The 20,100-nt window shown below is 41.3% G+C and overlaps 1 protein-coding gene across 1 annotated transcript in view; it reads right to left on the bottom strand.

The window, feature by feature from the left end:
- Positions 1–20,100, bottom strand: part of kdm1a (lysine (K)-specific demethylase 1a) — a 65,129-nt gene that overhangs the window by 43,865 nt on the left and 1,164 nt on the right. Inside the window, exons 2-4 of the mRNA XM_078567321.1 lie at positions 8,242–8,407; positions 4,823–4,861; positions 4,240–4,373 (exon numbers count right to left, since the gene is read on the bottom strand). Of these exons, the coding sequence (XP_078423447.1) occupies positions 4,240–4,373; positions 4,823–4,861; positions 8,242–8,407 (339 nt within the window). The remainder of the gene's footprint in view (positions 1–4,239; positions 4,374–4,822; positions 4,862–8,241; positions 8,408–20,100) is intronic.

The following is a 20,100-nucleotide window of genomic DNA, read 5'->3' on the forward strand; positions in this document are numbered from 1 at the left end:
AGGATATTCACAATAAGTGAGAGATTGGATAGGTTGGGGTTATTTTCCTTAGAACAAAGAAGGCTGAGAGGTGGCTTGATTGAGGTGTACAAAATTATGAGGGGAATAGATAGAGTGGACAGGATAAAATTGTTTCCCTTGGTGGAGAATTCTAGAACCAGGGGACATAGATTCAAGATAAGTGGCAGAAGGTGTAAGGGGGGCATGAGGAAGAACTTTTTTATGCAGAGGGTAGTGGGTGTCTGGAATTCGCTGCCCAAGTTGGTGGTAGAGGCAGAAACTCTAAACTCTTATAAAAAGTACCTGGATCTGCACGTAAAGTGCTGTAAGCTGCAGGGCTATGGGCCGGGTGCAGGAAGGTGGGATTAGAAAGGGCACCTGGGTGTCCTTGGGCTGGCATGGACAAGATGGGCCGAATGGCCTCCTTCTGTGCTGTGACTTTTCTTTGGTTCTAAGTAATTTATTTTTATTTATTCTTTCATGGGTTGTGGGCATTGCTAGCAAGGCCAACATTTGTTGCCCACCATCCCTGATTGCTCTTGAACTGAGGTCAGTTAAGATTTAACCACATTGTTGTGGGTCTGGAGTCACATGTAGGCCAGATCAGGTAAGGATGGCAGATTTCCTCTCAGAAAGGACATTAGATGTGTTTTTACAATGATCGATGATAGTCATCAAGGTCACCATCACTGAAACCAGCTTTATATTCCAGATTTACTCACTGAATTTAAATTCCACCAGCTGCCATGGTGGGATTTGAACTCATATCCCCAGAGCATTAGCCTGGGCCCCTGGATTACTAGTGTAGTGATAATTAGACAATAAAATGGCAATTCAGTCCAGGATACAGAACATTTCTTTGTGGCCAGTTATGCCACGGCTTACAAGATACCCAAGAGTACACTGCTGCTTAACTGCCTTCTGTCCTTCCTTCTCCACCCCGCAAAGGCAGAGAATTATCTAATGTAAAGAACATATATTTTTATTTCTGTTGGACTGTGGATTAAAATTACAATGGCTGCAGTTTGAAAGACATGTCCACTGAAACAGTGTGAGGGATATATACAATGTTGCTGTCCTGGAACAGAGTGCGCCATGAAAAGACAGGATAGTGCCGAGGAGTCGTCTAGTCTAATGGGGAACTGCCTAGCAACAACGTTTTAATTGGCTCCTGACCATGTGATCAGGTTTTGTGTGAGAGCAGTTCAACAGAATAGCTCCTAGCCTGAAAGGAAAAAGACCTAAAACCTCTCTCCTATGTGTGTAAGATTCCAGTAATCCTACAATAATACCTAGCTGGCTTTTTCGCCTCGTATCTCTATAACCTGCTCTTTCTCTGAAAACCCCTGTCAAGGGAAATGGGGAAAATCACCATTAGAGACATTGAAAGACAAGTGCTCAACCAGTGAACTAAAGACTGAAAGTGATGGAAGACCACCTCGTGTCATCAACAAAGAACTGAAAGAAATTTGGGAGACATCGATCAAAATCAACCCATTGAATCCTGTGCTCCGAATAGGTGCTACTGAACTGTTTTATCCTACCCTTAAAATCCACATTTGTGTGTGCCTTATGTGTCTTGTACGTGTATGTATAGGGATTTAAGAAGGGGTAGAGTTTAGGTTATAGGGCTAGAAATTACCAGTTCATATTTCTTTCTTTTGCCACTGGTTCATGACAGTTTGTTCAATAAACAGTTATTTATTTATTAAGTTTACAAACCTGCTGTTCGTATTTTGTTAACCTAACTTACACAATTAGGTGGGTTGATCAAACTTTTTCACATTTGTCCCAGCTCGGAGAGCAATGGGGCGATATTGCAGCGCACTATCCTCAGTGAGTCATGACACTAATAAAAGAAGGAAGGGTGGGGAGGGGAAGATAAAGGCAAAGGCAACACAAAGTTCATCCTTGCTTTTGTGGAAAGAAAGTCTGTGTAGATATATTTTGAATAGTTAGGTATAACCTGCAGCACCCCATTGTTATCTCTATTTGTCAATCATCATCTTCTGATGAGGCCAGGTTAATCCAACAGCAACATATGTACTGCAGTGTATACCATCCCTCAAAAGACTTTTCTTAAGGGTAAATGGTGAATGACCCACTGTGAAGCCTATAAATCTAAATTAGCTATTTGATTGGTCTGCCACATTATGTTGTTCTCATATTCAAGTTTGGGGATTTGGCATTGTTGCAAGCTATGTGCTAGCACTTTGGGCTACACCTGCTGAGATGACACCAGTACTATAAATTATTTAAAAGGCACAATAATGACAAATATTATGACTTCTACTTACCATGTAGGCAGAGTACAGCTTCTGGACTGTACAGCCTGCACAAGAAATAATTGCGAATTCAGGTAGGGGCCTGGGGCAGGGGTGGTTTACTGACATGTCATTCAGTACAGTTACTCATACAGGCACACCCAAGTTATGTTGGACAATGAGTACACCTGAGCTGAGAGGAAATTAGTCATGGCGAAAGTCAATCTAAGTGGTTGCCATTTGGTGCAGAACAATTCACAAGAAACAGGTGGAATGGTTAAACTTCACCAGAGCAACAACATGCTGAGAAAGTCAGTTTGTCACAGGAGATACTTGCAATAGCAGAATGTGGGGGCAGTCATCCACCCTCACTAAAATAGTCACATGAAACTCCAAACCTGTTTTCAGTTTTTCAAACAAGTCTTGCAGTGTTTGATTCACACCTCAATCCCTTTAGATGCTGCCTTCTCTTGAAGGTGACAAACAAATCATCTCAACCAACCTGTTAATTTGAGAACATTAAGAAATAGGAGCAGTGGACCAAATGGCCCCTCTAGTCAGCTCTGGTGTTTGAGCTGACTGGTCTGTTTCTGTGCTGTAAGTGCTTGGTAAAAATACCTTAAGAATCAGACCAGTATCAGGATTTATTTGCTGCGCCACTAAATACAACTGAAGAAAAATACGTCAATAGACTGACTGACCATCAATGCCTCATAATAGATCATAATTCAGCTTTTCTTCTAACAACCTATCAATCAGTGCCCACAACATCAACTCAGTGTCCATAGCTATACCTGCACTTTCGGTAAACTTCAATTTGTAACCTTGAGTGGAGTAAATAGGTTAATGTGCCACCAGATTAACAACTACATTTTTTAAGCACAGGTTACATATTCTAACTACAATAGAAGTGCTACAGGATGCCCACCATATTTTCCTGACCTCTTTGATAGGCAGTACAACAATATGCTGCGAGACTATGCTACACACACAAGGCTAAAACTAGAAGTCAGATTTACATGCAATACTTCAAACCCTTCCCACATCGAAATAACAAATGCTTAAATTCTTAAGTCTTTTTAGCAAATGTTTTGAAGATTTATATGTGGAACACTTCTCATCTCAACAAAATTCAGTCTCGCTGCACAAGAAATACCAGTATAAACTTGAGTAAATTGAATATACCAGATATGCTGCTAAGATATGCCCCATACTTACTTTGAGATCATCAGCTTCTTCAAAGGACATCCCCTGATCAAATCCAGCAATTTGTGTGACATGTATTCACTAATGGGAGTACTTTCCCAAAGAGGTTACCGCCAAAGAGTCACCCATTACCGATCACTCGGTGGCAACCTTGACCACATTATCGGAAGTGCTAACTGTTTTAAAGTACTGTTAGCAAAACTTATTAGAAAAGTCAAAGACAGACAGAAATGTCCTTTATCACAACTGACTACTTGGCAATTAGTAGCAGCTAATGGAGTTGGTCTACTCAACATCAGCAGAGTACATTCTGCTCATTTTTAGGTGGATGAAAAGTATCCTTGCTGGAGTTAATAAAGGAACCCTGCAATAATGTGTGTGAAATACGTGGAAAACATAGAAGAGCAAGTATGTTACAATGGCATGACAATCAGCCTCCCATGCTGTATTTTTCATTTAAACAGTTAGTAAACTGATACCTTCAAGTTTATAACATACACTTTTGGTTATCCAGTGAATGTGTTTGTAAATTTCTGTACAGTAACCCAGGACCTTAAAAGTGTCGCAACCACAGGTGGGAGTTCTGAACATTAAACTAGCCAAACTGTCAAAAGGATCCCACTGCTAGTTGTTAGACTTCTAATACTCAAGATACAATATTGTAGTTTGAAAAAAAAATCCAGAGGATTCTCATTCCCTTCAGCAAAAAAAAACTATTATGCTCATCTTAAAAGATTTAAGAAATTATATTTCTGGTATATAAACTTACTGTGCGATTTCTGATGTATAGAAACACCTTCTGGGTCTGCGCAGGACCACTGATAATGTCTGGGAAACAGGCTGCTTCCTGTGAGGTCATGCGATCGTGAGGTAGACGACTCTGGAAAGCAGCACCCTCAACACCTGATAAGAATGAACTCACAAAATTAGTGCAATAAAACTTTTAACCTAGGGCCGTGAAGAAACACGAGATAAACCTCAATAGCCTCCAATTAAAAAAACAAAATGTCATCTGCCAGGTGACACCACGTCAGGGTCCATAACTCCTCCCGTGAATGTGACTGCTGACCCTAACAAAACTCGTCCAAGAGCCCCTCCATGCGCTGTTCCCCACCTCTGCCCCTGGAAACTGTCCTAAATAACCGCCAAAGATTGAACCCTGATCACCAGGTCCCACCCATGGATCAAACTTTAGCTAGGAGATACTTCAGATCCCACAACCCAAAAGTCATTCACCACCTTCCTTCCTCACAAATACTACCTGCAACATAAAAAAATTAAACATAAAATTAAAACTAAACCAGCGCACAGAATAAAAAATAAAAAAAAAGTAATTAAAAAAAAATACATACCTGCGATCGACCCTGCCAGATTGATGTTGCTCCAATGCACTGCGGGAACGAACGTAAAAACATTCACACGCATGCGCACACTACTAATTTCCCTAATTTCCGCGGTCTTGTATTAAAACAATATCTTAAATTTAACATTAATATATTTTCTTATAGATATTTAACGTCTGGCAGATAAATACAACATTAAAAGCATTGAAAGGGTTGCCAGGGCAGTTACCTCAAGCCACTACGGCTTGGCTGTTATCCACTGCATCTCCCCTCATCGGGATCATTCCAAGACAACTGCCCCAGTAACCCTTCCAGCACACTAATTATATTATTGTATCTTTAAATTTTTAGTCCCCTTTTCTACAAAGAGCGCCTTTCACTGCCTCCCAAAAGTCAACATAGATGATTTAAGTTACTGGAGACCGATAAATTATCAGATTCAATCCAACTTGGGGGTTGACTGTATGGTTAGTCAGTCTAAATAGCAATTTCTTTGCTGATTGTTGTATTAAAACTCCTCTTACATTGATATTTACAGAAGAGCTCTATAATTTATAATCAAAATCCAATGTGAAATTTTAGCACAAGGTTTAGGGAAATAGATCACTGAATAGGATTAATTGTTTACTTGAAACTTATATTTCTATACCAATATATACATACAATTATAAAAAAATCTTTTTGGATCTGTATAAAATTAACAAATTAGAATAGCTTACACATTAATAGATATTTAAATATTACAATGAATAAAGTAGGATATCCCAATTTCACATTATGGAAGATCAGAAGTACCAATGGTTCAATGTCTGGTCTGCCCTCCCCAAACTTAGTTGGCCTCAACTGCAGTAACAATAACGGTACTAGAATTGGCCTCAGCATTCCTAGGGCTAGGAAATAGGCAAAGGGAAGTGAGAAAAGTCAACCATAGTTTACACTGCTGACCATTATCCGATGATCCCTGTTAGAAAGTGGGTACATGTAAACATCAGGTGATGTCAGGTTGAGGCACGGTAATTATACCCTTGCCATTCAAACAGCCTGCTAACGCTCACCACCTAGGCTCACAAGCGAAGAATGGCTGCTTGGCCAAGTTACATGCTGATTGATGCCTGTTATACTTCTGTTGCTGGGTGCAGTTTAAGCAAAGAAATGGGCAGGAGGGGAAATGAAATCCTATGAAAACAAAATTACAAAAGGTCCAAACATGGGCTTAGAGGATATCAAATCTAGACCACTTTGCATCAATGCATACTTCTAAAGTTTGACCGAGTCTCTGGTTGCAGTGAAGAATTGAGTACACTGTAGCTGGATGATCTACTAGACATTTTAAATGCTAATATACACGGTTGCTTTTTAAATAAAACTCTTTATTAGTAAGCTTTACAATCTGTGTGTGTGTATGTTCCTTCCCCACCATTAGCAGCAACAGATTTCCTCTCATTTAAAATCTGCACTGGTCCATGCTCTTCTCTAATCTCAAGTGACATTCCCATATCCCAATTTCTATGCTGCCTCAAAGAAGCTTGCTTTTCTTTTCATGCCACTCCCTCCTCTACCACTGTTACCACTCTCAACTCCCCCAACAATCTCGGCCATATTTTACTTGAATACTTCCTGCCCTATATCTGGGAAAGCATCTCTCATAATATGATCACAGCTGCACACAGGATATTAGAAACCATATGTCATTGGATCTGCAATCCTTCACTTGCTTTTTGTTGCTAACCTATATCATATCTATGTATATCCACAATTATGCTTCTTCTGATCTATCTGCTTCCTCCTAAATGCCAAAAAGTGTTGTGCCACCTGGTCTTTCTATTCCCAATATTTCTTATTGAAATCAAGACTCATCACACCAGATTCTACTCTAATTTATGCTTTCCCAGTACCTCAAAACTGTTTACAATCCCCCTTTCCTCCAACAGTTAACATGGTGCACATAACATGACACTCAAATGTAAAACAGTAATTAGATCAAGATATTATGAAGTACAACAAAACTTGGGCAAGATTAACATGACCATCTTAATCTCAAGATTGGATTACAGTATGAAATCATAACCAGGTATTTCTTTTTTCTCAGCAAGTCTAACAGCATCTGTGGAGAGAAAAACAGAGTTAATGTTTCGAGTCCGTATGACTCTTCTTCAGAGCAATGACTCATACGAATTCGAAACGTTAACCGTGTTTTTCTCTCCACAGATGCTGTTAGACCTGCTGAGTTCTTCCAGCATTTTCTGTTTTTGTTTCAGGTTTCCAGCATCCGTAGTAATTTGCTTTTATTTCTTTTTTCTCTCTCTTCTATATCCTGGTTGTATAGTTTACAAGCAACCAACAGTTAATGGTGAAGTCACAAGTTTAACCCTTCATTGTGGGCATCAAACTTCAATAGCAAGAAATTCAATGGTGGCCTGTTGCTGGCAAGAAAACTATATAAAAGCCAGAGGAAAGGGGAGGAAACAGATACACTGGGGTCATTTGAAGGTTGTGTAGAGAGGAATCTTTAGAAACCTACAGATCTCTTAGTGATTCAGCAGAAATCTGAGGGCATGGCTTCCATTATAGAAAACTTCGACATAGAGAGTCAACTACTCAATTGTTTGGCCCAAATCTGAATTGAGGACTTGCCAATAAAACTGATGGGGGTCTCAGAAACTCAGGGAGGTAGATACTGTCAAGGTATCAAACAACCAGCCTTACAGAGACAAAAGGAGTTCCAAAGAAAATAGCAGCTGGAACTTCCACAAGCCTTGCTTCCAACACATACTGGAGTTCCGTTACACACCAATGATGAGCAGACAGAAACCCTGAAGGAAGCCACTGTTGGGAAGGGAGATCGAGTGCTAGCTAGGTGTTTTAAAATAAATGTTCTAAAACAGACCAATCCAAGATAATTATCTTCCTTGGATACCATGAAAGAAATGAAAGAACCAAGTCTGACTGAGGGATTGGTGAGGGGGGTTGCACTATAGAACTGGACAGTCATACAACCCAGAACACAGGGTACACTGCTGAACAGCAGGGAAGCCGAATGTCATACATCTTGACATTGGACAGGTAGACAACTGGAGGTAGATAATTGCATTTCCATTAACTTTAACCATCAGCTGAATTGTACCATAATCATTGGTGGCTAATACACATTTTAATTTGCAATCCAATTTGCCCAGCATTCCAATGCAGAATAATAAATGGGACAGTTACAATAGTAGCAGAAATTAGATCACATAAATTGTAATCTTATCTGAGTTTAAAAACAAAATTTGGGAATGGTTAGTTCCTGTTAAACTTAGAATGTTGAAGCAATAGTTTTGGGGAATTTGACATCCAGTGTATACTTAACACCATCAGCTTGTTGAGAGTTTCTTCACCTCCTCCCCACCCCATTATAAAAGTCACCGGTCTTAGTAAATGTCACTTACCAGATGGTTCTTCTGGGTCACTTTCAATCTCCTCCTCAGGTGGAGGTGGCTGTGGTGGCGGCACCTGCTTCTTTTCTTTTTCAGCCTTTGCATTACGTTCCTCTTCTGAATAATATTCATCTTCTGATAGGTTTGCCAGGCTCTCATCCATCTCTCTGTACTCAACCTACAAAGAGTATTGCAGAGGAAAAAAAAGGTAGAACTCATAGCTGCAGGTCAATCTCCCACACTGTGGCAGTGACCATTTAAAAACTGCAAACTATATTTTTAATTTCAGTACTAGTGTTCTATCAACACAGATCTCTCTTTCGTAATGAGAGACATGCTTAGGCCACCATGACAAAAATTCTTCTCCACGTAATATTTTGATTTGTGAAGTGATCTACAATAATGAGTCATTTTGCTGCTCACAGTAAGCAGAGAATCAGAATTATGCAATACAATAGGGGACCATTTGGCCCATCGTGCCAATGTCAGCTCTTTGAAAGAGCCTTCAAATAACCACACTCCTGCTTTTCCCCACATTTCACCCCCACCTAAATTCAAGTAATTATTCAATTCCCTTTGAAAATAACTATTAAATCTGCTTCCACAACCTTTTCTGGCAGCACCTTCCAGATCACAACAACTCAGAAACAAAAGGTGTTGGCAATAAATTTAAAGATATGATAAGCATCTAAGGAGACAACGCACTGTAATGTTACACCAATATTTTCCTCATAGATTACTCTTACTTCACTTCAGATTGACAATTGCATGGATCTCACTTGAAAGATAAAGATGTTATCACCCTGCACTATCATGAACGTGCACATCAGCCAGATGTTCAGGGGGCTAACAACCATGCTATGAGTTGAGAATTTCAAGAACTTGCTGATCGATTCATGCCACTCTGCCATTTGTCTCACACAAATGTCACCCGTTATCTTTAGGAACTCGCTGGATTTGCACATTAATTGCTCAGGAAATTTGCCACAAAAGGTTAGGGATGCCCCTTTTCAATGACATGGTAATTGTCAATGCATTAAATCAATCTGACTCAAAGTGAACAATTTAAATTTATCAATTTCATTCCTACATGTAGTAAATAGTTGTTAGAGATTTAAAAGGTCAAATTTGAACAATTTTTTTTCTTTACCTCTTTCTCTTTTAATCTTTTTTTTTCCTCTCCCTTAATTTCTGTTTCTGAACCTGGTTTAATTTGTCCTCCTTCTTACTTCCATTGTTCCTTTGTTTCTTTCTCAGTTCTTAAACCTCATCGGTTGAGGGTCTGCCTTTTGGTTCCACCATTCACCAACATCCCAGATGCCTCATTGCCCTTGCCACACCAATATCAGCCTGCACTTCCAATAAGATACTGCACAAGAAATAAAATGAGCTGAAGGGCACAGGAAAAAGTCTAACAGTATACACTGCAAGATGCCCCACTCCAGCAAGATTTGAATCAGTGATAGATTTGTCACCACCATTAAGGCAGAAGTATCTGCAACATTCTTCAGCCAGAAGTGCAGAGTGCGTGATCCATCTCAGCCTACTCTGGAGGACCCCAGCATCATAGAAGCCAGTCTTCAGCCGATTTAATTCACTGCATGTGAGATCAAGAAACAGCTGAAGACACTAGATACTGCAAAGGCTATGGGCCCTGACAATATTCCGGCAATAGCACGGAAGACTTGTGCTCCAGAGGTTGCCGCACCCCTAGCAAAGCTGTACAGCTACAACAATGGCATCTACCTGGCAATGTGGAAAACTGCCCAGGTATGTCCTGTACACAAAAAGCAGGACAAATCCAACACAGCCAATTACCGCCCCATCAGTATAATCTTGATCATCAGTAAAGTGATGGAAGGGGTCATCAACAGTGCTACCAAGCGGCACTTGCTTAGAATAACCTGTTCACCGATGCTTACTTTGGGTTCTGCCAGGGTCACTCAGTTCCTGACCTCATTACAGCCTTGGTTCAAACATCAGGAAAAGACCTGAACTCCCGAGGTGAGGTGACAGTGACCGCCCTTGACATCAAGGCAGCATTTGACCGAGTGTGGCATCAGGGAGCCCCAGCAAAACTGGAGTCAATGTGAATCAGGGGGAAAACTCTCCACTGGTTGGAGTCATACCTAGCACAAAGGAAGATGGTTGTGGTTGTTGGAGGTCAGTCATCTCAGTTCCAAGCCATCACTGCAGGAGTTCCCCAGGGTAGTGTCCTCGGCCCAACCATCTTCACCAGTTTATCAATGACCTTTCTTCCATCATAAATTCAGGAGTGGGAATGTTCGCTGATGATTGCACAATGTTCAGCACCATTCGCGACTCCTCAGATACTACAGCAGTCCATGTCCAAATGCTGCAAGACCTGGACAATATACAGGCTTGGGCTGACAAGTGGCAAGAAACATTCGCGCCACACAAATGCCAGGCAATGATCATCTCCAACAAGAGAGAATCTAAGCATCGTCCCTTGACATTCAATGGCATTACCATCACTGAATCCCCCACTATCAACATCCTGGGGGTGACCATTGACTAGAAACTAAACTGGGCTAGCTATATAAATACTGTGGCTACAAGAGCAAGTTAGAGGCTGGGAATCCTGCAGCAAGTAACTCACCTGCTGACTCTCCAAAGCCTGTCCACCATCCACAAGACACAAGTCAGGAGCGTGATGGAATACTCTCCACTTGCCTGAAAGATTTCAGCTCCAACAACACTCAAGAAGTTTGACACCATCCAGGACAAAGCAGCCGCTTGATTGGCAAGCCATCCACAAACATTCACTCTCTCCACCACCGATCCACAGTGGCAGCAGTGCGTGCCATCTACAAAATCACCAAGGCTCCTTAGACAGCATCTCCCAAACCCACAACTATCATCATCTAGAAGGACAAGGGCTTGATACAGGGGAACACCACCACCTGCATGTTTCCCTCCAAGCCACTCACCACCCTGACTTGGAAATATATCGCCATTCCTTCAATGTCGCTGGGTCAAAATCCTGGAACTCCCTAACAGCACTGTGGGTGTACCTACAGGACATGGACTGCAGCACTTCAAGGAGACAGCTCACCACCACCTTCTCAAGGGCAATTAGGGGTGTGCAATAAATGCTGGCCTAGTCCTCATCCCATCAATGAATACAAAAAAAACCTCACCCTAGCTACATAACTCCAAATGTTCTTTTCAGGCACAACCAAGTTTGCAAAAGTAAAAACAGATCTCTGGGCATTAACAATTTGAATGAACGCAGGCTGGTGACCATTTCTGCACTAACATTTCTGCTCAGAACAATAATAACTGTGATGTCAATGTTACTTCACTTGCCATTATCGGGCTCCATGGAAAAGCAGCCCCGTCTATTTGATTTTTATGATGAAGTAAAAAGGGTTTTCTGCTGCCATTGAAACCAAGTGATCCTCGATAATGCACCAGTTGAAAGGTATGAACTATGTATATAGGATGACTGATTTACCACTTTGCAGTATGGTATTTTCTGGATACATTGTGCATTGTACAATTTAGTACGCAGCCTGCACTGGCTCAAAATTGTATCGCTGCAATTTGTTATATTGGTGAGATGCCTGGAGCTTTACCCATGGAAAGTCAGGACAACGTGAATTTGCTTCAAGGGATGCTTTTGGTAAGGGAATCCAGTTTCTGGAGCTTGGATGGTTCCATTTAATAGTATAGGTGGAGGGCAGTTAGAGGAGGTTGGTGTGGGTCATCCATGTCAAAAGCACGGAATTTGCAGCATACATACAAAATTATAAATATGAAAATTCTTTGTACTTTAGGTCTTGCAACATGAGGAATTAGTTTTCAATGCATTTGTGCACACCAGCAGATCTTTTTCGACAATGAAAATCTGGGTGGAGGGTACATTGTATAAAGCATACAGCTATAGAATCATCCATGACAAAAGATACATTCAAGAACAAGCTGTGTACTAATATAGGCTTGATCCATACTTATTTCATATGTTGGGGAGAAACAGATTGCTGTGACATTTACTTTGCGAAACACACTGCACAACTTCCAATGTGATTCATAAATTGACAAAAATTCTGAAGTCATCTTAAAAATTCACATTTGCAAGTACATACAAATTAGAAGCAGTAGTAGGCCATTCAGCCCCTTGAGCCTGGTCCACCATTTAATGATATTGTAGCTGATCTGATTGTAACTTCAACTCCACATTCCTGCCTAGCCCCAATAACCTTTCACCCCCTTGTTTATCAAGAATCTATCTAGCTCTGCCTTAAAAATATTCAAAGACTCTGCTTTTACTGCCTTTTGAGGACGAGTTCCAGAGACTCACGACCCTCAGGGAAAAAATTTCTCCTCATCTCTGCCTTAAATGAGTGACTCCTTATTTTTAAACAGTGGTCCCTAGTTCTGGGTTCTCCCACAAGAGGAAACATCCTCTCCACATCCACCTTGTCAAAACCCCTCAGGATCTTAAAGGTTTTAAACAAGTCACCTCTTGCTCTTCTAAACTCCAGTGGATACAAGCTTAACCTGTCCACCCTTTCCTCATAAGGCCACCCGCCCATTCCTGATATTAGTCTAGTAAACCTTCTCTGAACTAACAACACATTTACATCATTCCTTAAATGAGACCAATAATGTACACAGTACTCCAGATGTGGTCTCACCAATGCCCTGTATAACTGAAGCATAACCTCATTACTTTTGATTTCAATTCCCCTCGTAATAAATGATAACATTCTATTTGCTTTCCTATTTACTTGCTGTACCTGCATACTAGCCTTCTGTGATTCATGCACTAGGACACCCAGATCCCTCTGCATCTCAGGGCTCGGCAATCTCTCACTATTTAGATAAAAAGCTTCTTTTTATTCTCCTGTCAAAATGCACAATTTCACATTTGTACACATTACACTCCACTTGCTAGATCTCTGCCCACTCACTTAACCTACTTCACTCTGTAGCCTCCTTATGTCCTTTTCACAATTTACTTTCCTACCTATCTTTGTGTCAACAACAAATTTAGCAACCATTCCTTTGGTCCTTTCATCCAAGTTATTTATATGATTTGTAAAAAGTTGAGGCCCCAGCACTGATCCTTGTTACATACTGCCAACCAGAAAATGACCCATTTTTGGCTACCCTCTGTTTCCTGTTAGCTAGCCAATCTTCTATCTATGCCAATATGTTATCTCTCCCTATACTATGAGTTTTTATTTTCCACAATAACCTTTGATGTGGCACTTTATCAAATGCTTTCTGGAAACCTAAATATAGTACATCCACCGGTTCCCCTTTATCCACAGCACGTGACTCCTTCAAAGAACTCCAACAAATTAGTTAAACATGATTTCTCTTTCACAAAACCACATTGACTTTGCCCAATTACCTTGAATTTTTACGAAGTGCCCTGCTATACCATCTGTAATAATAGCTTCTAACATTTTCCCTATGACAGATGTTAAGCTAACTGGCCTGTAGTTTCCTGCTTTTCTGCCACCTCCCCCAACTTTTGAATACAAGGAGTTACATTCGCTATTTTCCAATCCAATGGAGCCTTCCCCGAATCCAAGGAGTTTTGAAAAATTAAAACCAATGCATCAACTATCTCTCTAGCCACTTCTTTCAAGACCCTAGGATGAAGTCTATGAGGACCCGGGGATTTGTCAACCTGCAGCTCCAACAACTTACTCAGGACCACTTCCCTGGTGATTGTAATTTTCCCCCGAGTTCCTCCCTCCCTTCCATTTCCTGATTTATAGGTATTTCTGGGGTGCTACTTGTATCATCTATAGTGAAGACCGATGCAAAATACCTGATCAATTCATCTGCCATCTCCTTATTTTCCATTATTAATTCTCCAGACTCACTTTCTATAGGGCCAACACTCACTTTTTTTTAAACTCTTTTCTTATTTAAATATCTATAGAAACTCTTACTATCCATCTTTATATATCTAGGTTGCTTCCTCTCGTACTCTAATTTTTCCCTCCTTATTCATCTTTTTGTCATTCTTTGGTGTTCTTTATATTCTGTCCAATCTTCTGACCTGCCACACATCTTTGTGCTTTTTCTTTTAAGTTTAACATTATCTTTAACTTTTTTAGTTAACCACAGTTGGTGGGTCCTCCCCTTGAAAGTTTTCTTTCTGATTGGAATGTATCTATTGTGCATTCTGAAACCCATTAGACATTTCACGAGCACAGTATTCGGACACATTTTGGAGAGAACTCCTCAGAAAAATCCTAAAAACATCCGTATGCAGTCTAAAACTTGCAACAGTGTACAGGCCCATATATATACTTAGACCCATAGAAAATTACAGCACAGAAGGAGGCCATTCAGCCCATCTTGTCCATGCCAGCCCGAGGACACCCAGGTGCCCTTTCTAATCGCACCTTCCTGCACCCGGCCCATAGCCCTGCAGCTTAATACAACTTGCCAAGGCTCCTTCGTCAACATCGTCCAAACCCACGACCTCTACCACCTAGAAGAAAAATAAGGGTAGCAGGCACATGGGACACCAGCACCAGGAAGTTCCCCTCCAAGCCACCCGCTATCCTGACTTGGAATTATGTCGTTGTTCCTTCACTGTTGCTGGGTCAAAATCCTACAACTCCCTCTCTAATAGCACTGAGTGTACCTACACAACATGGACTGCAGAAGGCAGCTCATCCCCACCTTCTCAAGGGCAATTAGGGATGGCCAATAAGTGCTAGCCCATATCCCATAACCAAATTAAAGGGAAAAGGAGAGCCGTGCAGTTTGATTCATTCAGAGCCTGCACTGAAGTAGTACTGCTGAGTATGTCATTCACCAAAATGAGTTTGAATATCTCTGGTACGACTCTTAAGTAGTTCATCTTGTTATTTCCTTTTAAATGAAAATCACATCCCCTCCAGTCTTTTGCCCTCCTCTCCTGAAGGCACTAACTCTGCACCCCTTCCCTGGTCGGCCTGCTGCAGTTTCTGTTCTCAGTAACAGAAACCCAGGCAACACAGCATCATTTAAGGTACTTGAACTTTCTGAGGAGCTGATATTCTCTTCGTGGTTCAATACCAGTCACTGGGGCCCTCATCTCGCTCACGGTAACTTGTAATAAGGCACATGATTCGAAACTGTAACTTTTTAATTACTGTATTTTAGACATTTCCATCCTAAACAGCCCTCCCTCTTTCTCCCCACCATCACCTCTGCCCCTATTTCCCTCCTGCCCTTCCCCGATGGCACAGGGACGTGCTGCGGTACAATTCAGCCACAGTGGCTACACAATACTCATCCGTCACGCCTGAGCCTAAATAGTGACTTAAAAACAAAAAGTGCTGGAAAACCTCAGCAGGTCTGGCAGCATCTGTGGAGAGAGAAACAGAGTTAACATTTCAAGTCCAATATGACTCTTCAAGTTCCGAATGGACTCGAAACGTTAACTCTTGTTCCTCTCTCCAAAGATGCTACAGACCTGCTGAGTTTTTCCAGCACCTTCTATTTTTATTTCAGGTTTCCAGCATCCGCAGTATTTTGCTTTTATCCAAATAGTGACTGGTTGGCTTATTATTCGCCTATTGATGCGACTGTAACCAAACCTGCTCCTGTCCTCCATTTGATGGTCAGAAACATTGAGTTTTCCAGCGGTGACAGGCAAGTTGGGGAGCAGGATCTTCACCTTTGAGGTCAGGCCCATCAGCATCACCAAAGCTGTGCCTGAAATGGCACTTTACATTCCTTGGCAGGTTGGTGATGGTGTTGACTGGCAGAGGGTGGCCCCAGGTTCTCGTCTCTGTGCTAACCCTGGCAACCTAACCGTGTCACACATGGGATTTCCAACTCTCCAGGATTGAAAGATCAATCCCCAGGGCATTGCCATGAGCAATTTGGAAGGAAAGTCATGGCAGCATTAAAAGAATTTTGTGTCTTTTTCACTTTCTTTATAAACTAATCAACAGAAGCGTTCAAAGATATTGGGGAGCTGTGCAGGGGTGTAGGGGGTGTCCAGGGAAAAAAAAAGCTGTTCGACCAGGTGGGACATTTGGAGGTGGGAGGTCATGTAATGAAACCTCCAAGAAAACATCCAGCTAAGGGGTGGCAGCTCTTAACTTCAGAGGCCTCACTGCTGGACTGAGTCGCTCTGAATCACTGAGCAAGTCATGGGGATGGTTGGAGAGTCGGGGGCAACCTTCCTGAGCCCATTGATCTGACCACTTCAAAAAAAAGGTGAGACTAATCATTAAATAATGTAATAAATGTGCATATGAGCAGAGTCAAACCGTTCCTGTTTTTATAACAAGCCTTGAAACCCGCAACAAAACAAAGGATGTGTATGAATAAGGCATGTCAGACTGTATCTTACTGAAACACATTTACAAAAAGGACACGATACACAGTGTGAATATTCAGAGTGGCCAGAAAGACAAGACTGATAGGTTTTTTTTAAATTCATCCATGGGATGTGAGCGTCACTGGTTAAGCCAGCGTTTATTGCCCAACCCTAATTGCCCTTTCATTATACAAATATTAGGAATTGTGGATATTTGAAAATATTTTTTTTTAAATTTGAAAATATTTACCTTTTCTTCGCCCATTTTTAATATAAAAGTCCTGCCGAATACTGGATGACACCCAATTCCAACAACAACTTGTATTATTACAAAAGCTAAAATGTCCCAAGGAGCATTATAAAACTAAATTGAACACCGAGCCAAATAAGGAGATATTAGGGCAGTTGACGAGGTGGGTTTTAAGAAGCATTTTAAAAGGAAGAAAGAAAGGTAGAAAGGTTTAGGGACACAACTCCGTAGCTTATGATCTTGGCAGCTAAACTCAAGGGAAAAAAAATTATTTTTCTTCCCCCCCCCCCCCCCCCCACCATTGTCAGTGATGATCCTGTCAAGTTAAAGCTGGTGGCTGCCAGATACGGAGACTTTGATGAGCCACATTCTGATGTATCCTGAGATTTAACAGTAGAGTATTTTAAGGAATTGTGTCCCAGGATAGCATATAACATTTAGCTTCTTATCTCCCTGGGCCAGGCAGTGTTTGGCATATGGAAGCGTGGTCAGACGGCCAAGACCCACTCCCAGACGGACTTTTCTTTCCTCCTCCACACAGAAAATTTGATGCAATTCAAAAGTCCAATTCCAAAAACACTTGGTAAAAATCCCTGGAGTCTCATGTACCACAAAACAGAATTTGATTAATACGGTCATCATAAAACAATGACCCCGAACGTAATTGCGGGTTTATGATCCGTGTAATTCGGTTAAAATTCCTGGAGTTCGATTAAATAAATAGCTTGACTTATGCCAGCAAGATACAAGAGTGGCCTTGTGGATGATCTGCTTCCACTCTTCTTCCCTCTGTTCGGTTTCCTACATTACAACACTTCAAAAGCACTTCATTGGCTGTAAGTGCTGAGAGGTCTGGCACTTGTGAAAAGTGCTATATAAATGCACGTCTTTCTTTCTATATTATAAGAATAGCTGTTAGAAAGTGCTGTGGTGATTTTAGGGGCCTCTTGCACAACTACCTGCATTTTGCATGAGCATCAGGAACATAGGTATAGGAGCAGGCCATTCAGCCCCTCGAGCTAGTTCTGCCATTTAATTAGACCACAATTGAATCTGCATCTGAACTCCATCTACCCGCCTTGGTTATAACCATTCGCATTTCAGACCTATGGGATGATTCCTCAATTAGATCGTCCCAGTGGGCAGTGCTGATCCCAGAGACCATTGGTCAGGAAATCAAGAGCTTCCACCCAGAACGGATTGAGAGAGTACCAACAGCGAAACAGCTTCATATCAACAATGCTTCTCCCAAGATGACCCCTCCAAACTACCTTGCCTAGTTCTTCTGCACACACACAAATTACAACACAGAGGCCCAGCCAATTCCCATTCACATTGACCCTCCACACAAACAAACCATTTTAATCACATTTACTCAACCCGTATTTCTTGCACTTGATAATGCACGTCAGTGATCGACGGCAGAGTGGGTGAGATAAAAAGACAGAACATGCGGAAACCACACTTGTGTGTACTCTGTATTTTTTCCCCTCTAACTAAAATCCTTAGAAAATTCCACAGCAAACTACAACTTGGTTCAAGTTCTGATTACAAAGTCACTTCTACTTGAAACAATTCACCAGCTGGGGCTCCTGATACTGTGGAAACCCTGTCATTTCTACTGCAGAGTCTATGGCACTGAGGGCAGCACGATCCCACGTCGTTTCTTGCCAATCAGGTTACAGATAGTTTGAAGTAAACAGTGTGGATGGCAAAGCTAGCGTTGAAAAGCCCCAGGTAGGCCCCTGAAAACACCAGCTTGCACAGGTTTTTCAAGCCTTCCTAGTGCCTCGATGTAAATATTCTGCCCGGAGGTGAAGGTGACTAAAGAGTCAGTGGTTTCAAGTCCATTTTATTCAGCTTGTTGTTTGACAGAGGCGATAGTGGCCTCAGTCCCAAAGGGCAAGGGACGGAGAAAAATGAATTACTTCAGCTTCATACTTCCAAAGTCTCCTGACAGAGTCTGTGGATATAGGGTGGGAAAAGTTCAGTGACCCCTTGATACCTTTCAATGGTTGAATAGTCCACTGACACTGACTGATGATCAGCTACTGGGTGGGTTCCCAAACGATGACCAGTTTCCATAGGCCCATATGACAACAAGCATCAGGGTCTCCAGAACAGGGGGAAATATCAATGCAAAAATATATTTTTGTTTCAAATGCTACCAGGTCACAATAATTAATTCAAAAATATCCATTGTTGTTTGGTAGTACAGAACTTGAGCATTGCTGAAAAAGAGAGACATGTCAAGCTTTTCATCTTGCACTCATCAGGACACTTGCAAGAATACCAATATAAGGGGAAAATAACAACTTATACTGTATGTGAAGAGCGTGCTGATTGGTTGGCAAGTGGCATTGCCATGGAGAATACACCACTGATGGTGGCTGATAGTTAACTGCCAAACGTTGTTTGAAATTTAAACCAGGCAGCTTGACCCTGATTGGCCAAGGCATTGTCCTGAGGAACGAATCAGCGAATGGCCATCACTTATTTTGTTTAACTGAAACAGGCACAATATGTGTACATGTTCTTTCTGTCTGCATAGAACAGGGCCCTGTGTATTAATATATGTAGCTACCAGTACAGGCAAATGCACCACACTGCGAGGCTGACTGACAATCTTAAATTGGCTGTCAGCATAATTCTCAGCACTCTCTTCACATACGGTATAAATTGTTGTTTTCCCCTTAAATTGGTATTCTTACCAGAATCAAGATAGACAAAATGCATTGTACTGGATTTATACAACAGCTAATCAATCCAGAACCTGATTCTTTTATCCAGATCAGTATAAAAGATTTGGACAAGTTTATCTGAAATAATACTAGCATAAACTACTGAAAGAGAAATGTAATCATATGAACGTGAAAGACCAAAGGCAACCACTATTCTTTGCATAACTTTAGTGTTAAGTAATCTTCCATTATTTAAATATTGTAATACAATCAACCCTGAGCACAGAACAAAGACAATGAACACTCAAACTCCCGTCACAAGACCTTGTAAAGCTATCCTCCCACAATCTACCTAAAGAATACAAATAGATACAAATCACATATGAACCATGGATTCATCCCTGCCTCAAAAAACTTAATTGAACGCTATTTAAAAGTACATCTCTTTCGTATCGTTTTCAGTTTTCAATGAAATGTGTTCAAGGTTTGTGGGGCAATAAAGACAACCAGGCCCCGCCCCCCCCACCACAATGTGGAAATCGATTTTAAAAAAGGGGGGGGCAATCCAGCAATCCTGTGCAAAGTGCTATCTATTCTTCCTTTCCCAAAAAAAATATAGAGGGGGGGGGAGG

This window comes from Cetorhinus maximus, chromosome 21, assembly GCF_964194155.1.
Source record: "Cetorhinus maximus chromosome 21, sCetMax3.hap1.1, whole genome shotgun sequence".
NCBI lineage: Eukaryota > Metazoa > Chordata > Chondrichthyes > Lamniformes > Cetorhinidae > Cetorhinus > Cetorhinus maximus.